The 18544-nt window shown below is 50.8% G+C and overlaps 1 protein-coding gene across 4 annotated transcripts in view; it reads right to left on the bottom strand.

Moving 5' to 3' along the window:
* Nucleotides 1–18544, bottom strand: part of SLC44A2 (solute carrier family 44 member 2 (CTL2 blood group)) — a 38441-nt gene that overhangs the window by 12827 nt on the left and 7070 nt on the right. For 2 of the 4 annotated variants that reach the window (XM_074979465.1, XM_074979467.1), the window contains exons 1-16: nucleotides 14673–14873; nucleotides 10543–10591; nucleotides 10168–10241; nucleotides 8999–9083; nucleotides 8166–8250; nucleotides 7420–7539; nucleotides 7164–7224; nucleotides 6479–6602; nucleotides 5634–5717; nucleotides 4689–4801; nucleotides 3800–3931; nucleotides 2524–2623; nucleotides 2160–2252; nucleotides 1812–1896; nucleotides 908–1170; nucleotides 688–782 (exon numbers count right to left, since the gene is read on the bottom strand). In XM_074979465.1, coding sequence (XP_074835566.1) covers nucleotides 688–782; nucleotides 908–1170; nucleotides 1812–1896; nucleotides 2160–2252; nucleotides 2524–2623; nucleotides 3800–3931; nucleotides 4689–4801; nucleotides 5634–5717; nucleotides 6479–6602; nucleotides 7164–7224; nucleotides 7420–7539; nucleotides 8166–8250; nucleotides 8999–9083; nucleotides 10168–10241; nucleotides 10543–10591; nucleotides 14673–14709 — 1600 coding nt within the window. In that variant the 5' untranslated portion in view covers nucleotides 14710–14873. Of the gene's footprint in view, nucleotides 1–687; nucleotides 783–907; nucleotides 1171–1811; nucleotides 1897–2159; nucleotides 2253–2523; nucleotides 2624–3799; nucleotides 3932–4688; nucleotides 4802–5633; nucleotides 5718–6478; nucleotides 6603–7163; nucleotides 7225–7419; nucleotides 7540–8165; nucleotides 8251–8998; nucleotides 9084–10167; nucleotides 10242–10542; nucleotides 10592–14672; nucleotides 14874–18544 lie in introns of those variants that run through there. The other 2 variants (XM_074979464.1, XM_074979466.1) reach the window with 1 other exon arrangement.

The following is an 18544-nucleotide window of genomic DNA, read 5'->3' as shown; positions in this document are numbered from 1 at the left end:
GTTTTGCCCTCATAAATCTGTTAGTCTTCAAGGTGCCACAAGATTCCTCATTGTTTTTGTGGATACAGACTAAAAAAGCAACAGGGCTGTGCCAAGGTGAGCTGGGGCCTATCCCCTACCAGGGCCTTAGGCATGAGCCCGGGGCAAACTCTGCCGACCCCCTGCTCTGCCCCGCCCCACCCCATTGCCCCCTCCTCCAGCAATATACCTAGGCATTATCTCAGGCTGGGGTGTGAGCATGGCAGCAGCAGCAGAGTATCACCTTCCCTGCCCTCCTCTCCCCAAAGGCAGTGGGAGTTGCAAGAGTACCTTGCTCCACTCTGCCACTCTCCTGGCCCCCTGCATAGAAGCTAGGTACTGTGGGCTGAGAGCATGGTAGAGCAGAGCAAACTGCTGCTCCTGCTGCCCATGTGGTGGGTGCAGGGAGGGAAGGCAACCCCCCTGCTGCTGCAGCCATCACTGCGCACACCCCCCAACCCCACGTAGTCCCCTGGCACAGCCCTAGGTAATCTACCCCCTTCCCCAGTCCATGGAAGAGCTACAGAGCTCCCAAAAGTTCAGGGCCTGGGTCAGCTGCCCCACTTTGTCCTCTGTATGGGACAGTTCTGCACAGCTATCCCTCTGATACTTGCTCATCTTGTTTGCCCTCCCCACTTGCACTTTCCCAAACTGTACTCAACTTGGTACCTTTCAGCCGGTGATCCAGATACTCCAGAATAACCCTTATGATCTGGATGATTGCAAGAATCAGCGACCCAAAGGCCAAAGAGCCGGTATGATATCTGCCACAGGGAAGAGGAGGAGATCCTTGTTAGATGCAGCTTCTTGGCATTTTTGCTTTTAAGTTATTTCTACTGTAACCAATAAGAAAACCCAGTCCCTTCTCTGGAAAGGCTCCAGAGCTCACCTGAGTGCTCGGCCAAAAGAGGAGAAGAGAGGGAAAGCTGGGATGTCGTCAGGTTTCTTGAAGGCCCAATAGTAGGAAGCAAAGGCTCCGGCTAGTGTAACCTGACCCAGCGCAATCACAAAGTTGGCCAGCCAGAAGAACATAAAGGCATTGTAGATTTGGAAGACGATGAGGAATTTGTGGTAGGCCGTCTCACCTCCATAGAAAGCAAAAACGCAGCGGGCATCTGGGCACTCCTTGGTGATGTTGGATGTATTGAATGTCTATAGGGGATGAGAGATGCTCATATGCAGAGAAGAGGACCATACAAGAACCTAGACAGACAGCAGTTCTCACAAACCCAAAAACCATTTCTGGAGTTGGAGTCTAGGAAATTATTCCTCACTTCTCATACATCAGGTTCAACCCCAGAAGCAATTGCATTTCACATGAGTAAAAACTTGTCTACACACGCTACTTTCCGAGTCCCTGGACGTACTGTGAAGATCTCTGGTTCCTCAGTAATCACAAAAATGAAGGGCAAAGGCACAAGCTAAGCTTGGGACAGCAAAATAGGAACTCCCAAATTCTAATTTGGGCTCAGGACTCCTTCGCAGCCTCATGCAAATCTGCACCTGAATCTCTCCTCTGGAAAACAGGAATATACGTTTTCCACCCTTGAGGAAAGGGTTAAGTATACACAATGGTTAAGGGAGGATTAGGAAAGCAATCAACAGATATTAAGAGTGGGTTTGGGGGAGGACAGAGCTTTGCTAGCCCAAGAGACTCAAGTAGGAGCCATATGGAGCTCACAAGGAAGGAGGATACAGTAGCCATGAAATTGTTTTTTTGCACACTATGGCTGCTCAAGAGACTAATCTTATTAAGTCCAACATGTTCAGTTATGACTGGTCGGAGTACTCACCCCTGGTGTGCATGTCTGCCCAGCATAATCACATTTAGACTCATTAAGCACCTTGTAGACACCCTCATTAGAGGTAGACAAGAAACTGGGAAGTAGTAGTTAAGGGAATTCAATTCCGTGGAGGCTGCACCCAATTCTCTGCTTTTACCATCCTGTTTATTGCCCCCCCCCTTTTTTTTTTTTTTCTTTTCTTAAATGTGATCAAGAGACTTGAGTGAACATAAATGTGGAAACAGATAAATAAATAACCCCGTAACATTTCTAGCCTTCAAGGGGAATGTGTAATTTCTGCCCCCACCACTCCAGGGGATGTGGGGGTTTGAAGGAGAGGGGAAGATGGAAGGATACACAGCAGTGCTGGTCCAGTATGCAGTGCAAAGACACAGCAGGAAGAAGGTGCACAAAGGAAACAGCAGCGACATCATGATATGACCAATAGCCCTGCCAGAGAAGAGAGTCAGTAAAAAATCTCCCACAACAAAACCCTTTCCATTACAAGGGAAATCCAAACAGGTGGAGTAGAAACCATCCACAGACAGCAGCTAGCTCTGCATAGGCCCCAAACCAGCTCACCACAGGTTTGGAATTGTCACTGCACAGCCATCTCCAACATGGGCTAGAGGAGGGAACTTGGCTTGTGTATTAGACCCAGCCAGAGTTGGTCCTCACCACCCCTTCAAGCAGGGAGAGTGCTCCCTGCTGTTGTGGTCACCTGCTAGCTTCCTTGATGAGCGCAATTGAAATGAGGATCCTCTTGCGGAGGAAGATGAGCAACAGGATAACGATCACTTCTATGAGGCACAGGATAATCACTGAAAGAGAGAGAGGATACCTGAAGTAGCACCATGATCAGAGCTCTGGATGTCAGCATTTTCTTTGCAGTAGGATTCTGCAGTGCTGGCCCCTAGATAGGAAAGTAGCATCCCTTGAAGAGAACATCTCTTCCACAGAGTCCTGGGTTGCAGGTAACATTGCCACTGAGTTTAAACTTTTTAGAGACTTGAGAATACATAGCATCTCTGAGGGGCAGGAGGACCAACAGCTTCTGCAGGCCTCTGGACATGGTATAGGACAGCTGGATCCATGTTCCTGGACGGGGCAGGGCCTTCAGCAGAAGGGGTGGGAGATCCTGTCCCCAGCACTGTCTGGACCATGGCACTGCTGCAGTGCCCTACCCCTCGCCACCTGTTCTCAGAACCTTGGGGAGCAGCGTTCCATGGCCAATGTAAAGGACCAGAGGCTCCAGCCACCACCACTGCCGCAGTATCAGGGGTGGTGAACAGGAGCCCCAAGCCTTTTTGAATCACCATGACCTTGGGCAACCACCCCCTTTGCCTCTCTGCTGCTCCAACAGGCCTGCTGAGGGGACCAGCTGCACATTTTCCCCTAAAGAATTGACCAGGCAGTTGTGCACATCGTCATTTGCAGATGTTAGTTTCTGAAGGTGTTCCCCATTCTCTCCAGTTCCCAAGCACTGAGGTCACAAGAGGGGCACAAACTTCTCAGCAGCCTCAGCAGAAAGGCAAAGGACTGAAGGGCAACTGGCAATGGACTCTCTTCCCCTGACATCCCCACAAGAGTCGGGGATAAGGCACATGTCTTGCCATTGCCCATGCTGGTGGGCTTATGGAGATTGAGGATTCTTTTCTCCAGGAGCTGTCAGTACAGCACAGAAATTCACATCCTTCCAAGACTGGGATTTCTGCCTGTTACAGGCAGCCATGAACTCAATCCCATGACTTGGGCATCACATATTGCGATAAAAGAGTTCTTGCTCTGCATCCGCAGAGCCACCACCAACCATATCCTATTCTTGCACATGGAGCACAGCAGGATCTAAAACCCTCAGGATGGCATACATTCTAGCCTCTTCCTTCAGAGCACCAGCCAGGCAAAGGAGCACAAGAATAAACGAACATAAATGCTTTTTGTTACACAGACCCATGCTCGCATTGCACCAGGCCCAGTAGATCAGACGAGAGACTCACTGAAGGCCAACCATGTTTGCCTCAAGTGGAGGTAGACACGTAGATCGGTCTGTAATCCTAGGTCCTTTAGGGAGACATCAGAGCCTGCTTCTCCTTTTAGTTGGGCATATTCCATGTAACAATGGACGATTCCTGCAGGGGAAAAGCAGAGATTTGACTGCCTTAGAGTGAAGCTGTTAGTAGCCTCTGATTAACCTCATGCTATGAGTATCTGTTATTACGCAGGAACTATCCTCAAAAGGAGATTGTGGGGAGGCTCTGACAGCTCTTTGGGATGCAAGAACGAGGAGACTTCAGCTAATGCATATCTACACAAGCAACTGCTCTCTAACCATTTAAGGGAGCATGAGACCAAGAGACAACTTGTCCCTGGAGAGGGCCTCTGGCCCCAGCCCCAGGCAAACTGGTGCTAAGCAAGAGCGGACAAACCAAAAAATGTCAGCCAGCCAATTTAGTCAGCTCTGAGCAGATGTTCATGTGTGCTTCCACCTTGGTCTAGCCAAAACATACATCCAAGCTTGCCTACTACTAGAGTTGTCTTAAATAAACAGTAAAAGCAAACTTCTGACTAAGGCTGGCTGTTCCTCAGCTTTTCCTCGCAAAATTCCCTGCCCCTTTGTCTCAGAGAGGAACACTCATTCCTAGTTGCATAGTATCCATCTACCAGCAAAAGTCAGTGGAAATAACTGCATCTTAAGGAAGAAGAGCCCTACAACCATGCTGCACTATCACAATGCAGCAGAAGAGGCTAGAACACTGAGTGCGTATAACTTAAACTTAATACAGACTATTACAGCTACCTCTCTGAGCCAGGTCATCCAACCAGTTCTGCAGGGTGAATGCAAGGGCTGAGGAGAGATTAGAGAAGCTGGGCTCGACTGCCACTCACCATATCCAAGTACCAAGATCACCAGCACAATAATTGCCCAGATCATGATCCCAGCAAGGAAGCGAAGCAGGACTATGAAGATCAAGCTGATCACCATGGCAATCACTAGACCTCTGGGAAATGGAGAGAGCAGTTAAGTCCATGAGCACAGAACCACAGTCCACGTCAGAGCTTCCCATTGTCTGTGCCCTGCAGCTTTACTCCATTAATTGATTTAGTATCTTGTTTTTTTCTGTGAACTTCAACAGCAGCCACAGATGCTAAGTTGGCCCCCTCACTGATGGATGCCCTCTGTCCTCAGAGCAGGTGCAACACGAACAGCCATAGAGCAAACTTTCCCCTAAACTGGCTACTCCACGTGCCTCATTTCTGGAGTGCGAAAGAGGAGAGGTCAGTCCCCAGTGCCTGTTCAAATCCCTGGTGTCTAGATGGAGGCTACCAGCCGGGGGGCAGGCAGTCCTGGCAACACGTGTCCTGCTAAGAACTGGACCAAGACCCACCAAAGTCATTGCATGCAGGATGCCCATAGTCAGAGGTGAATGACTCAGCCCCTGCTACATTGGTGGTGGATTAGAATCAGTGGTGGGGAAGGACGTCAACAAACTAATCAAAAACCCAAACTGTAGATTCCATTCACATCCCAAGCCAGCCAGTCTCTAAATTCCACTACCACCTTTCTACCATCAGCAGAGTGAAAAATCTGCCCCCCCCCCCCCCATCTCATTACACAAGGAATAGACAACTCCTACAGCTTCCATAAGCAGCAGGGTTTGGTACACGTTCATTCAAATGCAGCAGTTGTCTCAGACAGCATGTGTTCTGCCAGACTCTCCGCCCATGGATCACTAGCTGCCCCCTGGCTTCATGCCCAACAACTCTGTCTGGAAAGGGTCGGACATAATGATCTCTGTATGCATTAGCTCAGCCACCCAGTTCTCTGCTTACATTATTATCCAGTACCAGGAAACTGTGTAATCTTCAAAGATCTTCATGGCCAGTTGTCTTGCTTCCAGAACCACGTTTGCTTTCCTAGGATTAAAAACAGCCAGGAGTTGTGGGAGGAAGAGTGGCATCTCAATTTTTGATCTACCCTATACTCCTTATCGATTGACCAAAGCCCTGTAGGTGCCAGGATGAGAATTGTTCTCACCAAACATCCTCAAAGTACCTCATTGTCCTCCTTCACGCCCCTTTATAAATGTCCACTAGGATGCCTTCAGAAATTTTTGTTAGGGACTAGACAGGTGGTGTGCAGTGACCACTCCCCCGCATTATTTATCTGTCTCATACTTGGACTGTGAGGTTTTTAAACTCAGGAACCATCTGTTTGTTCTGTGTTTGCACAGAGCCTAGCACAGTGGGTTCCCAAGCCAAGACTAGCGCTCTTTGGTGGTACCACAAAACAAGTAGAACATGAGGTGGTGAAGTTATCATCTCACCAGAACTCTAATCAGTCCTGAAAGAGCTCCCTAAGAAAGAGGTAAACACCGAGTTTTCCCCCTCCATTTCTGGGCTTGGGTACACTGCTCCCTCCCGATATATACAACAATGTCTTGGAGCTGCTCCTACAGCTACAAGGAGGGACCCTGGACCTTAGTGTTAACCTTGACCAGCTGACATGGTGTGAAAAATGACATTCCCTACCAACTCCCAGTGCTAAGCAGTATTTCATGTCAGGTTATTTACCATGAGGCCTTCCGGTCATGTTCTAACAAGACTAATTTTCCTGGGGAAGACAAGCCCAGAGGCATTCAAGACACCTCACCTCAGAGATGAGGCTCAGAACTCACTTGGCCCCCTCCACCAGCTCTGTCACGTTCCTTCGCTGACCCCGTCCATCTTCAAAGGTTGTCTCATCCCCCACCATGATGACCCCTTTCTTGGTATTGACTGCTGGTAGACACCTGCGAGCCACTGAGGAATGAAGCACAAAAAAGTCACAGATGAGCTTTGGAGAATCTAATTAGCACTTGCCTCATCAGAAAATCCAATACTTCCTGTTAGCCCTTCATAGGGTATCACTAACCCTGTTTTACACATAAATGGAAACTAAGGCACAGATTAGGTCACACATCAAGTTAGCAGCAGAGCAGATTCAGAATCTGGCTCGTTCCCTAGCTCCCATCACCAAGCCACACTCCAAAATCCACTTGCTGGTCTGTTCTTATCCAGCAATTTTAGGGGATAGAGGTTTTGCTCAGTCACTGTTGCCTCCCATGCTCTATCCTAACTGGCTGGCTGTGCCACAGGCAGAAGAAAGCTGTATGCTTATATCTGCAGGTCTCTTCCAAGCAACCTGCAAAGGAATGAACTGGAGCAAATCCTAGGCGGCGGGACACAGACACATGGAGACCAGCTGGCAGTAACACGCCTGTGTGCAAAAGCTATCTTGGAGCTGTTGCACCCTGTCTGAGCTTCATACACTGGCTATATTCAGTTCCCAGGACTCTTCCCTCCATTCCCAGTCAGACATACAAGGTTTGCTGGGAGTGATCATGGCCGGACAGTCTCCATCCTTCAGCACATCAGGGACGCTCTGGAAGAGAGAGACAAATCTAAATGAAATTCTCAGGCAGAGAATTTCTAGGCTATTTGTTGCTCTGCTAAAGAAACATGCAAGCATCAGGCTAACATCAGAGAAAGAACAAACTGAAATGGCATGGTATTGAGATCCAGTTTGAAAAGTTCAAATCCAAAATACATCCCTTTTCTTTCCCACCTATCAGCTCACCTTCTGCAGGCTGTTAAACCCTGGGACACAGAACTCTGTGTAATACAAAAGGTCTCTGTGGGACTGTGTTTTGGCATTCAGGTACGTGAGATACCGGTCTGGGCATTTCTTCACACAGATCTGAAAGAGAGTTCAGACACCAATAGTAGGTAAGACTGAAAGAACTGAATGTGTATGCGTGGTGTGGTGGGGAGGGCATAAGAGCTAACTATCATTATTAATCAGGGAAGAGCAGAGGTGACAGAAAAACCATGCCACTGCTCCCTCTCGGGAGAGGGCAGCAGTATGCTAGCCAGGGTCCTGTCCATTCAGTCTGAGTCTGCAGTTCAGCTCTTGCCCATTGTGCCACAAAACTGAAATCACCAGCAGAAGCCACTCATTATTGCTCCTACTTAGGCTCTCAGTTGCCAATGTAATACTGTTGTATAACCAAGGGAGGGCATCTTGCACTAAGTAGCTTCTCTCCCCAAACACTGAGACAAACACCAGGGGACACATGTTCTGTACTGGGCACATTACCCGGTGTCCACCCAGTTAGAGGATTCGCTCATGGCTGAAAGGAGAGCAACACCCCGGCTCCTGGACACTGGTTTCCGTGTTATCCGCAAAGACGTTTGGTAAGGAAAGCACATAGGATTCTGCAAAATTCACCAAAAACCTTCCAAATGAAAATAAAGCAGCAGCTGGGGCCCTAAAAGAAGCAGTGAGTGGTTGGAAGCACGAGAGGCTGTAGAGAGCTGTGTTACCTGTTTGGTCGGACACTGGAATTGTAGCAGCACCAAGGGGCTGGCGCACTTCATGATGTTGAAGTAGAACAGGAAAGGCTTGTTCCTAAAAACAAGATGACATTTCAGTTCCTGGACTCTCCTGTTGAAACAGGGGCACATCTCGCACTACTTGACCTATTCCAGGCCAAGCGAGACCCTCCACTGCCTTGCCTGTCCAACTGCAGTGGAGAAGTCACAGTCTCTAGCCTCCCCCAGCCTAGACAGCCATGCGCACTGGGGACACTGACTGCCCTTTCCACACTTCAGAGCTGAAGCAGAAACCTCAAATCAAATGCGCTCTCTCTCAGGCAGGAGAACCTAATTCCAGTCCTGCTCTTGAACCTCTAGGTCACTTACCAGGGAGCAAGGCACATCTCTCCCCAGGAGAGAATTGCACCAATGTGCTTCCTGGCATATTAGAACTGGCACTCCCACTTAGAAGATCGTGGTGACCGGGTGTGACTAGACACTGGAAGGCTGTGTGCTCAGTTTGAGTCCACAGCCTCTACCCTGCTGCAGCTCTAGTAATCTCTGCTGGTTTGATCAGCTCTGTTCTCACTTTGCAGTCTCAGGAGGTGGAGAGCGGTGGAGCAAGAGGGAAAGGCACAAACCTCCCTCTTCCTAGCAGCCAAAGAAAGGGAGGGGAATGGGGAGATACAGTTGAATGGAGCTGTTGGGAGCCAGGACATCGAGCATATCGTATTTGGAGGTTATCTTGTTTCTACAGATGTTGTGGAGCAATGACAGGAAATCACTCAGTGTTCCTGTTTAAAGGCCTTCCTTGCAGTCTTTCAAAGATCTCACATACATACTCATTGGGCGTTCCCAGCTGGCCACAGAACTGCCCCTCACTGTTTGTGGGGTAGATCACTTTCCGGGGGTCACCATGTGTCCATGCTGAAGGAGAGGAGGAAAAAGCTATGATTAACCAAGTGATTTTCATTCCCTTCTCCCACCTCACCTGCTTTATCCACCTCCCCCTGTTAACAAGTGATCTCAAACATGCCCCTCCCCAAATGAATGGGGGAGCCCCACTCAGAGATCACCTGTGCTGGCATGGCTGAATATATATGTACCAGTTTCATGGGGGAGGCAGCATGTCTGGAAGGAACAGGAGCACAGAGAAACATAGGTAGTGCATGAAATGACAGCATGCCTCCATGAGTCTTCACCTGCTACAGGGATTGTTCCAGGAGGTCTGGGCCCTGTGAGCAGATCAGATCTGGCTCCTTGTGCCAGAGCAGGTAGGGCCAGGGCCGGCTAAGCCCATTTAAGGGAAGGGAAGGCCTCTCAGAGACAGGAAGAGGAGGAGCAATTGGGGCAGCTTGTGCCTGCAGAGAGAAAGCACAGCGGAATGGAGCTGACACTAGGAGTGGGTCCCTGAGCAAGGGGCCAAGTGCTCTAGAGGAAAGAGGGAAGCTGGCTGGAACTGTGAAGCTGCAAGAGGCAGGAGTATCAGAAACCTCTAGGGAGGGAGGCCACAAATGCCAGGACAGAGGGTGAGCAGAGGAACTGGTTTTGCTGGGCTGTTGGGACAAGCGGACTGCTTCAGGGCAACCAGGCCTGCTTCAGGGCATCCTTGTATGCTTCTGCTTACAAGGATGAAGCCTCAAGGAGCACTGGCAACTCCACCTGCAAGTCCTGCAGCCAGAACACTAGCTACTCACTATTGCTCACTGAGAGGAGAGCCATCCCTCTTCCCCAGAGACACCACCTGTTCCTGGCTGTGCACTGGGCACTTTGCCAATTACTGATCTATCAGACAGCCCCACCCACCCCTTCCTACCTAGTAGCACGACATGCTCCGGATTTAATTGTTTGTCAAACTGTCATTTTTACCCCCAGCCAAGTATGTGCTGCATCCCCATGTCTTTTTAGGGTCTGTCCCAGCCAGGATCTAAGTCTAGAGACATCCAGGGTGGCAAATGCCACTCTGTTTCCTAAGAGCCAGAGGGGGAAGAACGGGTCACATGCTACGTACCTACGATTCCCACGATGACATAGCCAACAATGGCAACAAGGAGGAGGACACAGCAGATGATGTCAGTGCAGCTCCTGAGGGAGGAAGGGGAAAACAAGGACAAATCAGGCACTAGCACCAGAAGACCAGGAAGACTGGGGCACGCATGCTTCATCTCAGCTCCCTCGTGGAGAATTGCACCCCCTTTCTAGCTGACCTGTGCCTCCTGCTTCCAAGGTTTCTGCAGCAATTGGCAAATCGGCATTCCATCCACCCCCCAATCTTCTACTCATATTAGTGCCACTCCAGAGTGTTGATGGGAACAGGAGTTCTCAGCTCAGCTGGAGGAGCATAGCAACCCACTCCTATTGCCAGTGGCAGAGAAGCTGCTCTTACCGGTCATAAATGGGACCTTTGAATGTTGGATCATATCTTTGTGGTGTCCCTAAAAAGAAGGGAAAAAGACACTAGTGAGCCATCTATTTGAAGTAGAACTGAGAGCAGAGTAAATTTCACCACCCTTTTCCTTCTACTAGTTCCTCTTCCTGCTACTTCATTCAGAAGTCAAAGGAACTTGGCAAGCATTGGTGTTGGTTACATGACAGATATCCCATTTCTCAAGTGGCAGGACAGCTGGTGAACTGAAGCAGTGCAAGAGGAAATGATTTGGCCAAAGGGACACAGCACATCAGTGCAACAGCCAAGAACAGGACACCATTTTCTATGGCTCTAACTACTTGACAGTACTCCCCTTTGCCCAATGTTTACAGCCGACCCACCTCAACTGAGCCAGATCAGCCCCACGCGGGACACCCATGCAGCCCCAGAGAAATAAACAGAGGGCAGACCACAGGCCACTGTTTACACTTTTCAAAATAAGAGTGATGTGTCCATTGGGTTCTGGTGGGGTAAGGGTGCTGAGAAGTCTTGTTGGTGGCAGTTGACTTTCTTTTCACTAGGAAGAGAAGAACTCAGGAAGCTGTAAGGTTGTAATGAGTTTAGGGCTCTTGTGAGCAGGAGAACTTCAGTTCTATGAGACAAGAGGCATGGCAGGTTAAAAAACAGGAAACTCCATGCAACCACCATTTTCTGGGCAGAACCTAGCCAAGGAAAAAGGGAGTGAAGGAAAATGCTACTTCAACAATCCAGCAACACAGAAAAGCAGCAGAGACACAGCCCCCCTGCCTGGCTCTGTCACACCACAAATACCAAACTTCAGGCAGATCTAAAAATATCAGGAGTGCATGGCTCAGGAAACAGTTTGTGCCTTATAGTCAGTGCCACAAGCTTCCCAGGGCTGTATTGTCACCCTTTTACTCTAACATTCCCTAGTCTCAAGAGCAACTCTAAGTCACTGGGACGGGGTTGGGAATTTAAAAATAAAGAGAAGATCACTGGTGCCAAAACAATTAGCAATGCTCCTAAAAAGGAAGTGCTGGCTATCTGCCAGGGAGGGCACATTTCCCCAGTGCCTTCCATTCCAGGATCTCCCAGCATGGTACAAACACAATTTTTATCCACTTTAGCCTCAACTCCTCAGGGGATGTCAGTCAGAATCGCAATTTTATGGAAAGAGAAAGTGAGACATGCAACAGAGAACTGATTTTCTCAGCATCACATAGTGAATCAGTAACAGAACCCAAGTGTTCTCTCTCTTCATGCACTCAGCCCACAAAAACATGCCTGTCTCCTGCCAACCTTCTCCCCCTGGGTATTTTCTCCACATTCACAAACTGGCACTCCAGATCTGAGTGCCATACCAGTAACACTGCACAGCAGCAGGAAAGATGCCTGAAAAGTACACCCGAAGCCAGAGACACCTCTTGGAAGGTAAGGTCTGGGAACAGAGGAACACAACATCCTCGACACTTTAGACACTGCGGATGCAGGAGGCCAGAAGCAGCAGGTTTCACCCTTACAAAAAAGGGACTACCCAGAGCCATGGAGAAAAATAATCTACCATTACATCATTTTCATCTTGGCTACGCTTGTAGCATCCAGGGGTGGAAATAATTCAGTGCCTGGCTGTAGAACAAATTTCCACATAGCTCTTCTGCCAGTTCTCAGGGAATGTTTCCATTCAGCTCTTGGAAAGTTCCCCACAGAGAAATTCACCAGAAATGTTTTCAGAGGCTCAGAAGAAGCCCCAAGGGCCCTCTGTCAGGTTACCCAGAGCCACCTCTTAGCCTAGGAAAGGAAGCTCTGTCTGAGCCAGAAATTCCTTCACTCTACAGTTGCAGCTACCCAAAAACCAACATGCATCCCCTGGATGGAATTCAGAAGCTGAAGCCAGACTGCTCATTCCATTGTGTCCCACCCTGAAAAGGAGCCAGGCACAGATCTCACTCTGAGGAGCTGCTGAAATCCCAGCGCCAAAGAGACAATGCTTATACACAAATGCTTTGAAAGGGAAACCAACTGGGTTTCTTAGAAAAACAGGACAAAGTTACTAGCATACATAGACCAGGAATTCCAGCTACCAGCTATTTGTACTCACATGCCTGTGCAAGGACATGAGTGTGCAGTGTTCCATCTCTGTCTGTGTGTGTCTCACAACCAGAGTGAGTGCTCTGGTGTGTATCTCCTTGCTTGGGGACAAGCAGTAAAATTTACAGGGCCTTGTTTTTCTTATCTGTAGAGCAGGATTCTTGCCAGCTCTCCCTGCCCCCACCCGCAGAGAATTTATGCAGAGAGGTTTGTGAGGGTAGCTTCAGGGCTCCAGCTCAGCGCTCAAAAGGTGCATCACGGCTACAGGGTCAGACACAGCCTACCCCTAAACAGATGAAATTGCACTGCAGACACACAGAGCACTGGGTAATGCTGGGAGGAGGAATACCCCTTGCACCACTGGCTAGTTACAAACACCCTAGCCTTATCTCTGGCACTGCTGACCAGGGCCCACTTGCAAGCTCCAGAGATCACAAACCTCTCAGCAAGACACCTGGGACCCGTGAAATGAAGCGGTCCTTGGTTTCCTCCTCACTGGATTCTCCTCACAGGGGTATCACAATTCACTGCTTGGAGACTGAGGAGTTAGCAGCTGCTTGGAACCAACATCACAAGGTTCCCTCAGATGGGACACTTCAGGCCAAACCTTTTCTTTCTCCCTGCTGATCCGTTCCTCGACACTGCTAGTGCCTCTCAGTCCTGAGTAGCTGCACCCTTCTTATTCTAACCTTAGGCTCCCCATTCCCACAGCTCTGTCAACACAGCTCAGTCCTGGCCCACCCTGGTCTTCCAGTCCCGTGTCACTTTACAGGCTAAGGCACCAACAGCTTAACTGTGTTGGAATGTTCACTGCCCTGGAACTGCCACGCTAGCAGCACTTTGGGCAGTGCACCAAGACTAGGCATCCCCTGTGCAGTGCCTTTGAAAGCTGGGAAGGAGGGGGGGATTTCTCCACCCTCTGTCTTGCACCCCAAAAGAAACATGAGAACTCTGAACCTTTGCTGATCTGATGAAGTGGGTCTGTCCCAGAAAACCTCATCTCCTAATAAATCATTTTGTTAGTCTTTAAAGTGCTACACGACTGCTGGTTTGCTAGAATACAGACTAACAGGGCTACCTCTCCCTTATTTTGCAGAAAGGGTGACAGTCACAGAGAACAGGAGACTCCAGCTTCCAGGGTTAATCTGTGATCATGGGAGCATAAAGCGGAGTGGCCAGCGACTGTGGGGTATGTACAAGTTGAACCTCTCCGGCACTCTTGGGACCTAAACAGTGGACCCCATTCTCAATCCTTTCACTGCTTACTGGGCTTTTAGAAGTCATTTGTGTGTTAATTTCAGCTAAATAACTGCACAGAACACTGGGAGTCAGGACAAATTTTATAGTACCATGGGAAACTTGACCAAACCCATGATAAATGGTCATCCAGCCAACTAAAATCATGCTGGATTACAGATGTTGCCAGACGAGATTTTCAACCTGTACTAAGGACTCATCCACACACACGTGTCGCGCTCCCTTAACTAAACCGGCTAGAGCCGTACAAGCCAGCTCCTGTTTGTATTGATGATAAAGGTGCTTTTAGAGCTATTCCCATACAAGAAATGGCACCAGCCCGATAGGTGTAGGCCCCTTGATACAGGGCTTAGCATGTTTTTCTCCATTCAGCCGGAAGGGCTGGGCTACCCGCACCCGAAAGGAAACGCTGCTGCTGCTGTCTTGTTTAGTTAGAAAGCTGTTTCAACTCTAATAATCTGCACCCTCTCTACCCACCTGGGTCGTCTGCCGCTTGTGCAGGCGTCTGTCAAACATTCATTAACTTAAAGCTCGGGTTTGCAGAGAGCCAGCCCCAATGCCGCTCCAGACTCCCCACCCAGAACCAGAAAGGTATCTGCGCACAGAACGCTGCGGGCACCCCGGCGAGACAGCACCCGACTCCCTTCTCCAACACACATGCCCAGAGCCGAGTGCTGCCCGCTGCAGACCCTTGTGTGCCACACAAAGAAGGAAGAGGCCCCACCGTGACCCCCGAAGGGACAGAGATACCGAACGCCGCCGCGTGACGCAGGCTTTCTTACCGTGTTTGCCGTAATAATTCTCTTCATTCCCCCCCATGCCAGCGGCTCACGGCAAGGGCTCAGCTCACTTCCTTCCCACTCCCCAGTCAGCTGGGGGCCCCTCTTCCTCTCTAGCTGACCTGGTCTAACTTGGCGTCGGTATTTAGCAGAAACCTCCCTTCGCAGGCAGCTCGGGCTGGTCTTTCACACACGGATTTTTCCTTGGCCACCCTCTCCCCTTCTCCCCGCCTGTGACTGCGCAGCCAATAAAGGCAGCGGCCCTCGCAGCAAGCACATTTAAAGGCACAGCAACCACTTTTATAAGGCGCCCGAGGGCGGAGGGGGGGGGCGCTGAGCTATGTAGCTTCACGGGGCCCGATTCTGTGTCACGTAGGTTATTTACGCTCCGAGCCCAATGTGTGTCAAGCGCTCCTGAATGAGAATGGAAACATCAGCCAAGGTTCGCTCAAGAGCAGGACTCAGGACCCTTTTGTTAGCACTCAGGTAGGCTCTTTCAGGGTGTCCATCAGATGGAGATGCATGAGATTCTAACCAGCTAGCACTGCTCTGCACAGAGCAATGCTAACCAGGAACTCCTGCTCCCCAGATGCGCAGGGTCTGACCCACTGTGCAGAACTGCTCCCCAAAAAGAGGGGTCAATGAAGCTGCTTTGCACCAGGACTGTGCGGTGGCAGACAGGCTGTGAACAACTGAAGATGCATACACTATAAAGCGCCTAAATGGGGGAAGTTTTATTGCTCTAACAATAAGCTTTTCTACACTGGTGCAGACAGAGGTATAATGCTTTGAGCTGCGCTCTGACCCCTCCACAGCTGTAGTCAGGCTGAATTCTCCTCTCTCAGTCCTGCAGACTTCAAATGTGCAGCAGCAGCAATGATAAGTTGAAAGTCGGTATTTCCCTTCTTCTGAACCAGAAACTTTCCTCTCACGGGGCACTCAGTGAGGGGAAGGCCCAAACGCGAGGGAGGAGCCATGGGTGTGCATTTCAAGTCTGCTGACTGGCCTGAGGGCTGGCTAGCCTAGGCACCATTTTTGCACTGTAAGGACTGTCAGTTACTGATAAAGTGCTTTCACACCTCTAGTCTAGACAGTCATAGTGCAGTAAAGGTGTCTTGCTGCTACAGCTTCTTTCCCATCCTGTACGGGAACAATTAGACTGGTACACAGCTAACCAAGGTCACACAGAGTGACTAACCAACAGAGTTAAGCTTTTGAGTGTGAACAAGACCTTAGAATCGTGTCTTTAAAAAAAATTCAAGACCCAACTGTCTGTCTGTTGTATTCCTATGTCCCCCCTCACCCAGTCTGTATTGCTCTTCACACACCCCTGGAGGACATAGCTGCTACTGCTAACAGGTGGATAGACCCAAAGGCCCAGAGAGACTAAGTGACAAGCCTGCGGTCACACGGGGAATCTGTGGCAGAGTTGGGTGTTGCACCTGAACCTAGGCCTCAGGCTAGCGCCCTTGACCACTAGACCTTCTTCTTCCTGTGGCCACCCCACTGGCTGCCACTTGCCTGGGACCAAGGTGATTAGAAGCTGGTTCTGCTCGTTTTGTTATTAACGTGTGCTCAGCGCTGCTCCAGCTGCCAGCCCCAGCACTTCAGCTGGTCCTCAGGGACATGGCAAGGGAGGGTTCTCCCTCCTGCCAGGTCTCAGCTCCGTCCCAGTGTCGTTGCCTCTCTGCTGGGGTTGAGAGCAAGAAGCCAGGTCTGTTTGTGGCTGCAACCCAATTTGTGTTGTGCCAGGGCACAGAGCAGGCCTCATCCCAATCTGGGGCTGCTATGGAAATGGCTGAGCAACTTGTTTCCACCCTCCGGCCCCTGGGCCTCCAGTTGCCCACTGCTGTGGTTCACCCTCTTCGCTATATTTAGATTGTAAATAAATCTGCATGAGACACATTGACACAGAATCAGGAATAGAAACCAGAAGCCGCATCCCCTCCTCCATTCTAACCACTAGGCCCCACTCTCCTCTTAGAGCTGGGACTGAAGCCCAGGAGTGCTGGCTCCCAGCCCCATCCTCCTCTAAGCACAAGTCAGAAGTTCCTTCAGATAGTAACTGAGCCAAATTCCTGGCTGACCACACCGTGTAACATGCCACCCACAGGCTGACCCCCTGCAGTTGTATCATAGCGCTTGCCGCTGGGGAAGGCACTGGGCTTCTCTAGTGACCCACAGCGGGAGTGGGTTTTGGAGTCACTCCTTGTAAGCAGCAAGTGTCTCGCTGCCCTTTGTGCAGGGCAGGAGAAAGATTTATGGGGGTCCTCTGCCAGTCACGTGTGAGCCGTACCCTGGCAGTGCCTTTGTGCTCCCATTGGCTGGCAGTGACGTCAAGGGGCAGACTGGTAGCCATGATCTGCAGCTCTGAAACAAGAGCTGGGGTTGGAGGAGGGGGGGATCCTAGCACCTCTCCCGGAGCGGCTGCCGTGGACTGAGGCTCCTGCACCCCTCTGCCAGCCACCTCTCAGCATAGGGCTGGGGAGAAGAGGGATGCAGCCAAGCACGTTCCCTGGGCAGGGCAGGGCAGGGACTGCTGGAAGAAACGCCTGCTAGGCCGTGAGTCATTCGGGCTGCTGCTTGGGAAGGGAAAGGAACAAGAAACACATGATGTGATGCCGTGAGGGAGGCCTTTATTAATCACGGCACAGAGTTCCCAGCAGATCCCTGAACTCGGCGGCAGTGCTGTGGGCAGAGAGAGGGAAGCCTGGAAATCTAAGCAGCATGGGGAGGAAGGATGGTTCAAAGGTTGAGCCTTGGGCCCTGAAACCTGGGCTCAAGCCACTGCTTTGCCACGGACTCCCCGTGTGGTCTTGGTCAAGTTACTTTGTGTCTCTGTGACACAGGTCCCAGCTGTACAATGTGAGTACCAGCCCTGCCCTCTGGCACAAGGCTGTGCAAAGACCAATGCATTAATGAAGGCAGGGTCTGGGGAAACTGCTCCGATAGCTGGGGCCACCAGAGCTGTGGAAATGCCTCCAGATATTGGCAAAGCCAGATGATTTTCAGGGCTGGGGGGTGGGATGGTTTGTTCGCACTCGCAAGGTTGCTTCTGGCATCATCTGACTTTCCCACTTTTCCAGGCTCCTCTTGTCTTCCCTGCGCCAACATGGCTTGTACAGTTTGGTTTCAATCTCCCTCGGGAGAAGCTCCCACCGGTGGCCAGATGTGGGTGCGAGCTCGTAGCCACACCTTTCCTGCCATAAGCTGCAGGCCCAGAGCCAGCCACCGTGCCAATGCCCCCAGTGCAGTGCTCCCCGGCTTTAATGACTCACCAGCTCCTGGGCCTGGTTAGGCCCTAGGGAGAAGGAGAAGGAGCAGGTAGAAAGTGCCAGCTGCCTCCAGCAGCCCAGAGCCTCAGGCCATGCACAGTGGCAATCTCCAGGTGCCCCACCTCACTGTCCCTAGGCATTTTGATGCCCTGTGAAGCCCCCTGTGGGGTGGGGTTCCACTCAGGGCCATGGGGGACGTAGCTGTGAGGTGCAGGAGCAGGGGAAGGAGGCAGAAGGATGGGGCCCATCCCTGCACTTCCTAGTGGTAGCAGGAAGTGCAGCAGCCCTGCCCAGCCTCCTCCAGTGCCCTGGCTCGTAGCTGCATCACTCAGGGGAGGGGTGGGAGTGGGACTGCCCCCTATTCTCACTGGCAGCGGGAAGGACGCAGCATGGCTGGGCACTGGGCACTGGGATAGGCCAGGTCACTCTGCTTCCCGCCAGTGCCAGTGGGGGTGGGCCTGACCCCTGCACCAAATACCCCCCCGCTAATCCCCTGCATCACTTAGGGAATGGAGAGGTGGCTGCCACAGCTGGAACCAGCCCGAACCCAGCACACTCCTGCCTAGCGCACCCCGGAACGTGGGCAGTTTGGTGCCCCAG

This window comes from Carettochelys insculpta, chromosome 29 (genome assembly GCF_033958435.1).
Source record: "Carettochelys insculpta isolate YL-2023 chromosome 29, ASM3395843v1, whole genome shotgun sequence".
In the NCBI taxonomy this organism is placed as follows: Eukaryota; Metazoa; Chordata; order Testudines; family Carettochelyidae; genus Carettochelys; species Carettochelys insculpta.
This window is presented reverse-complemented; position numbering and strand designations above follow the sequence as displayed.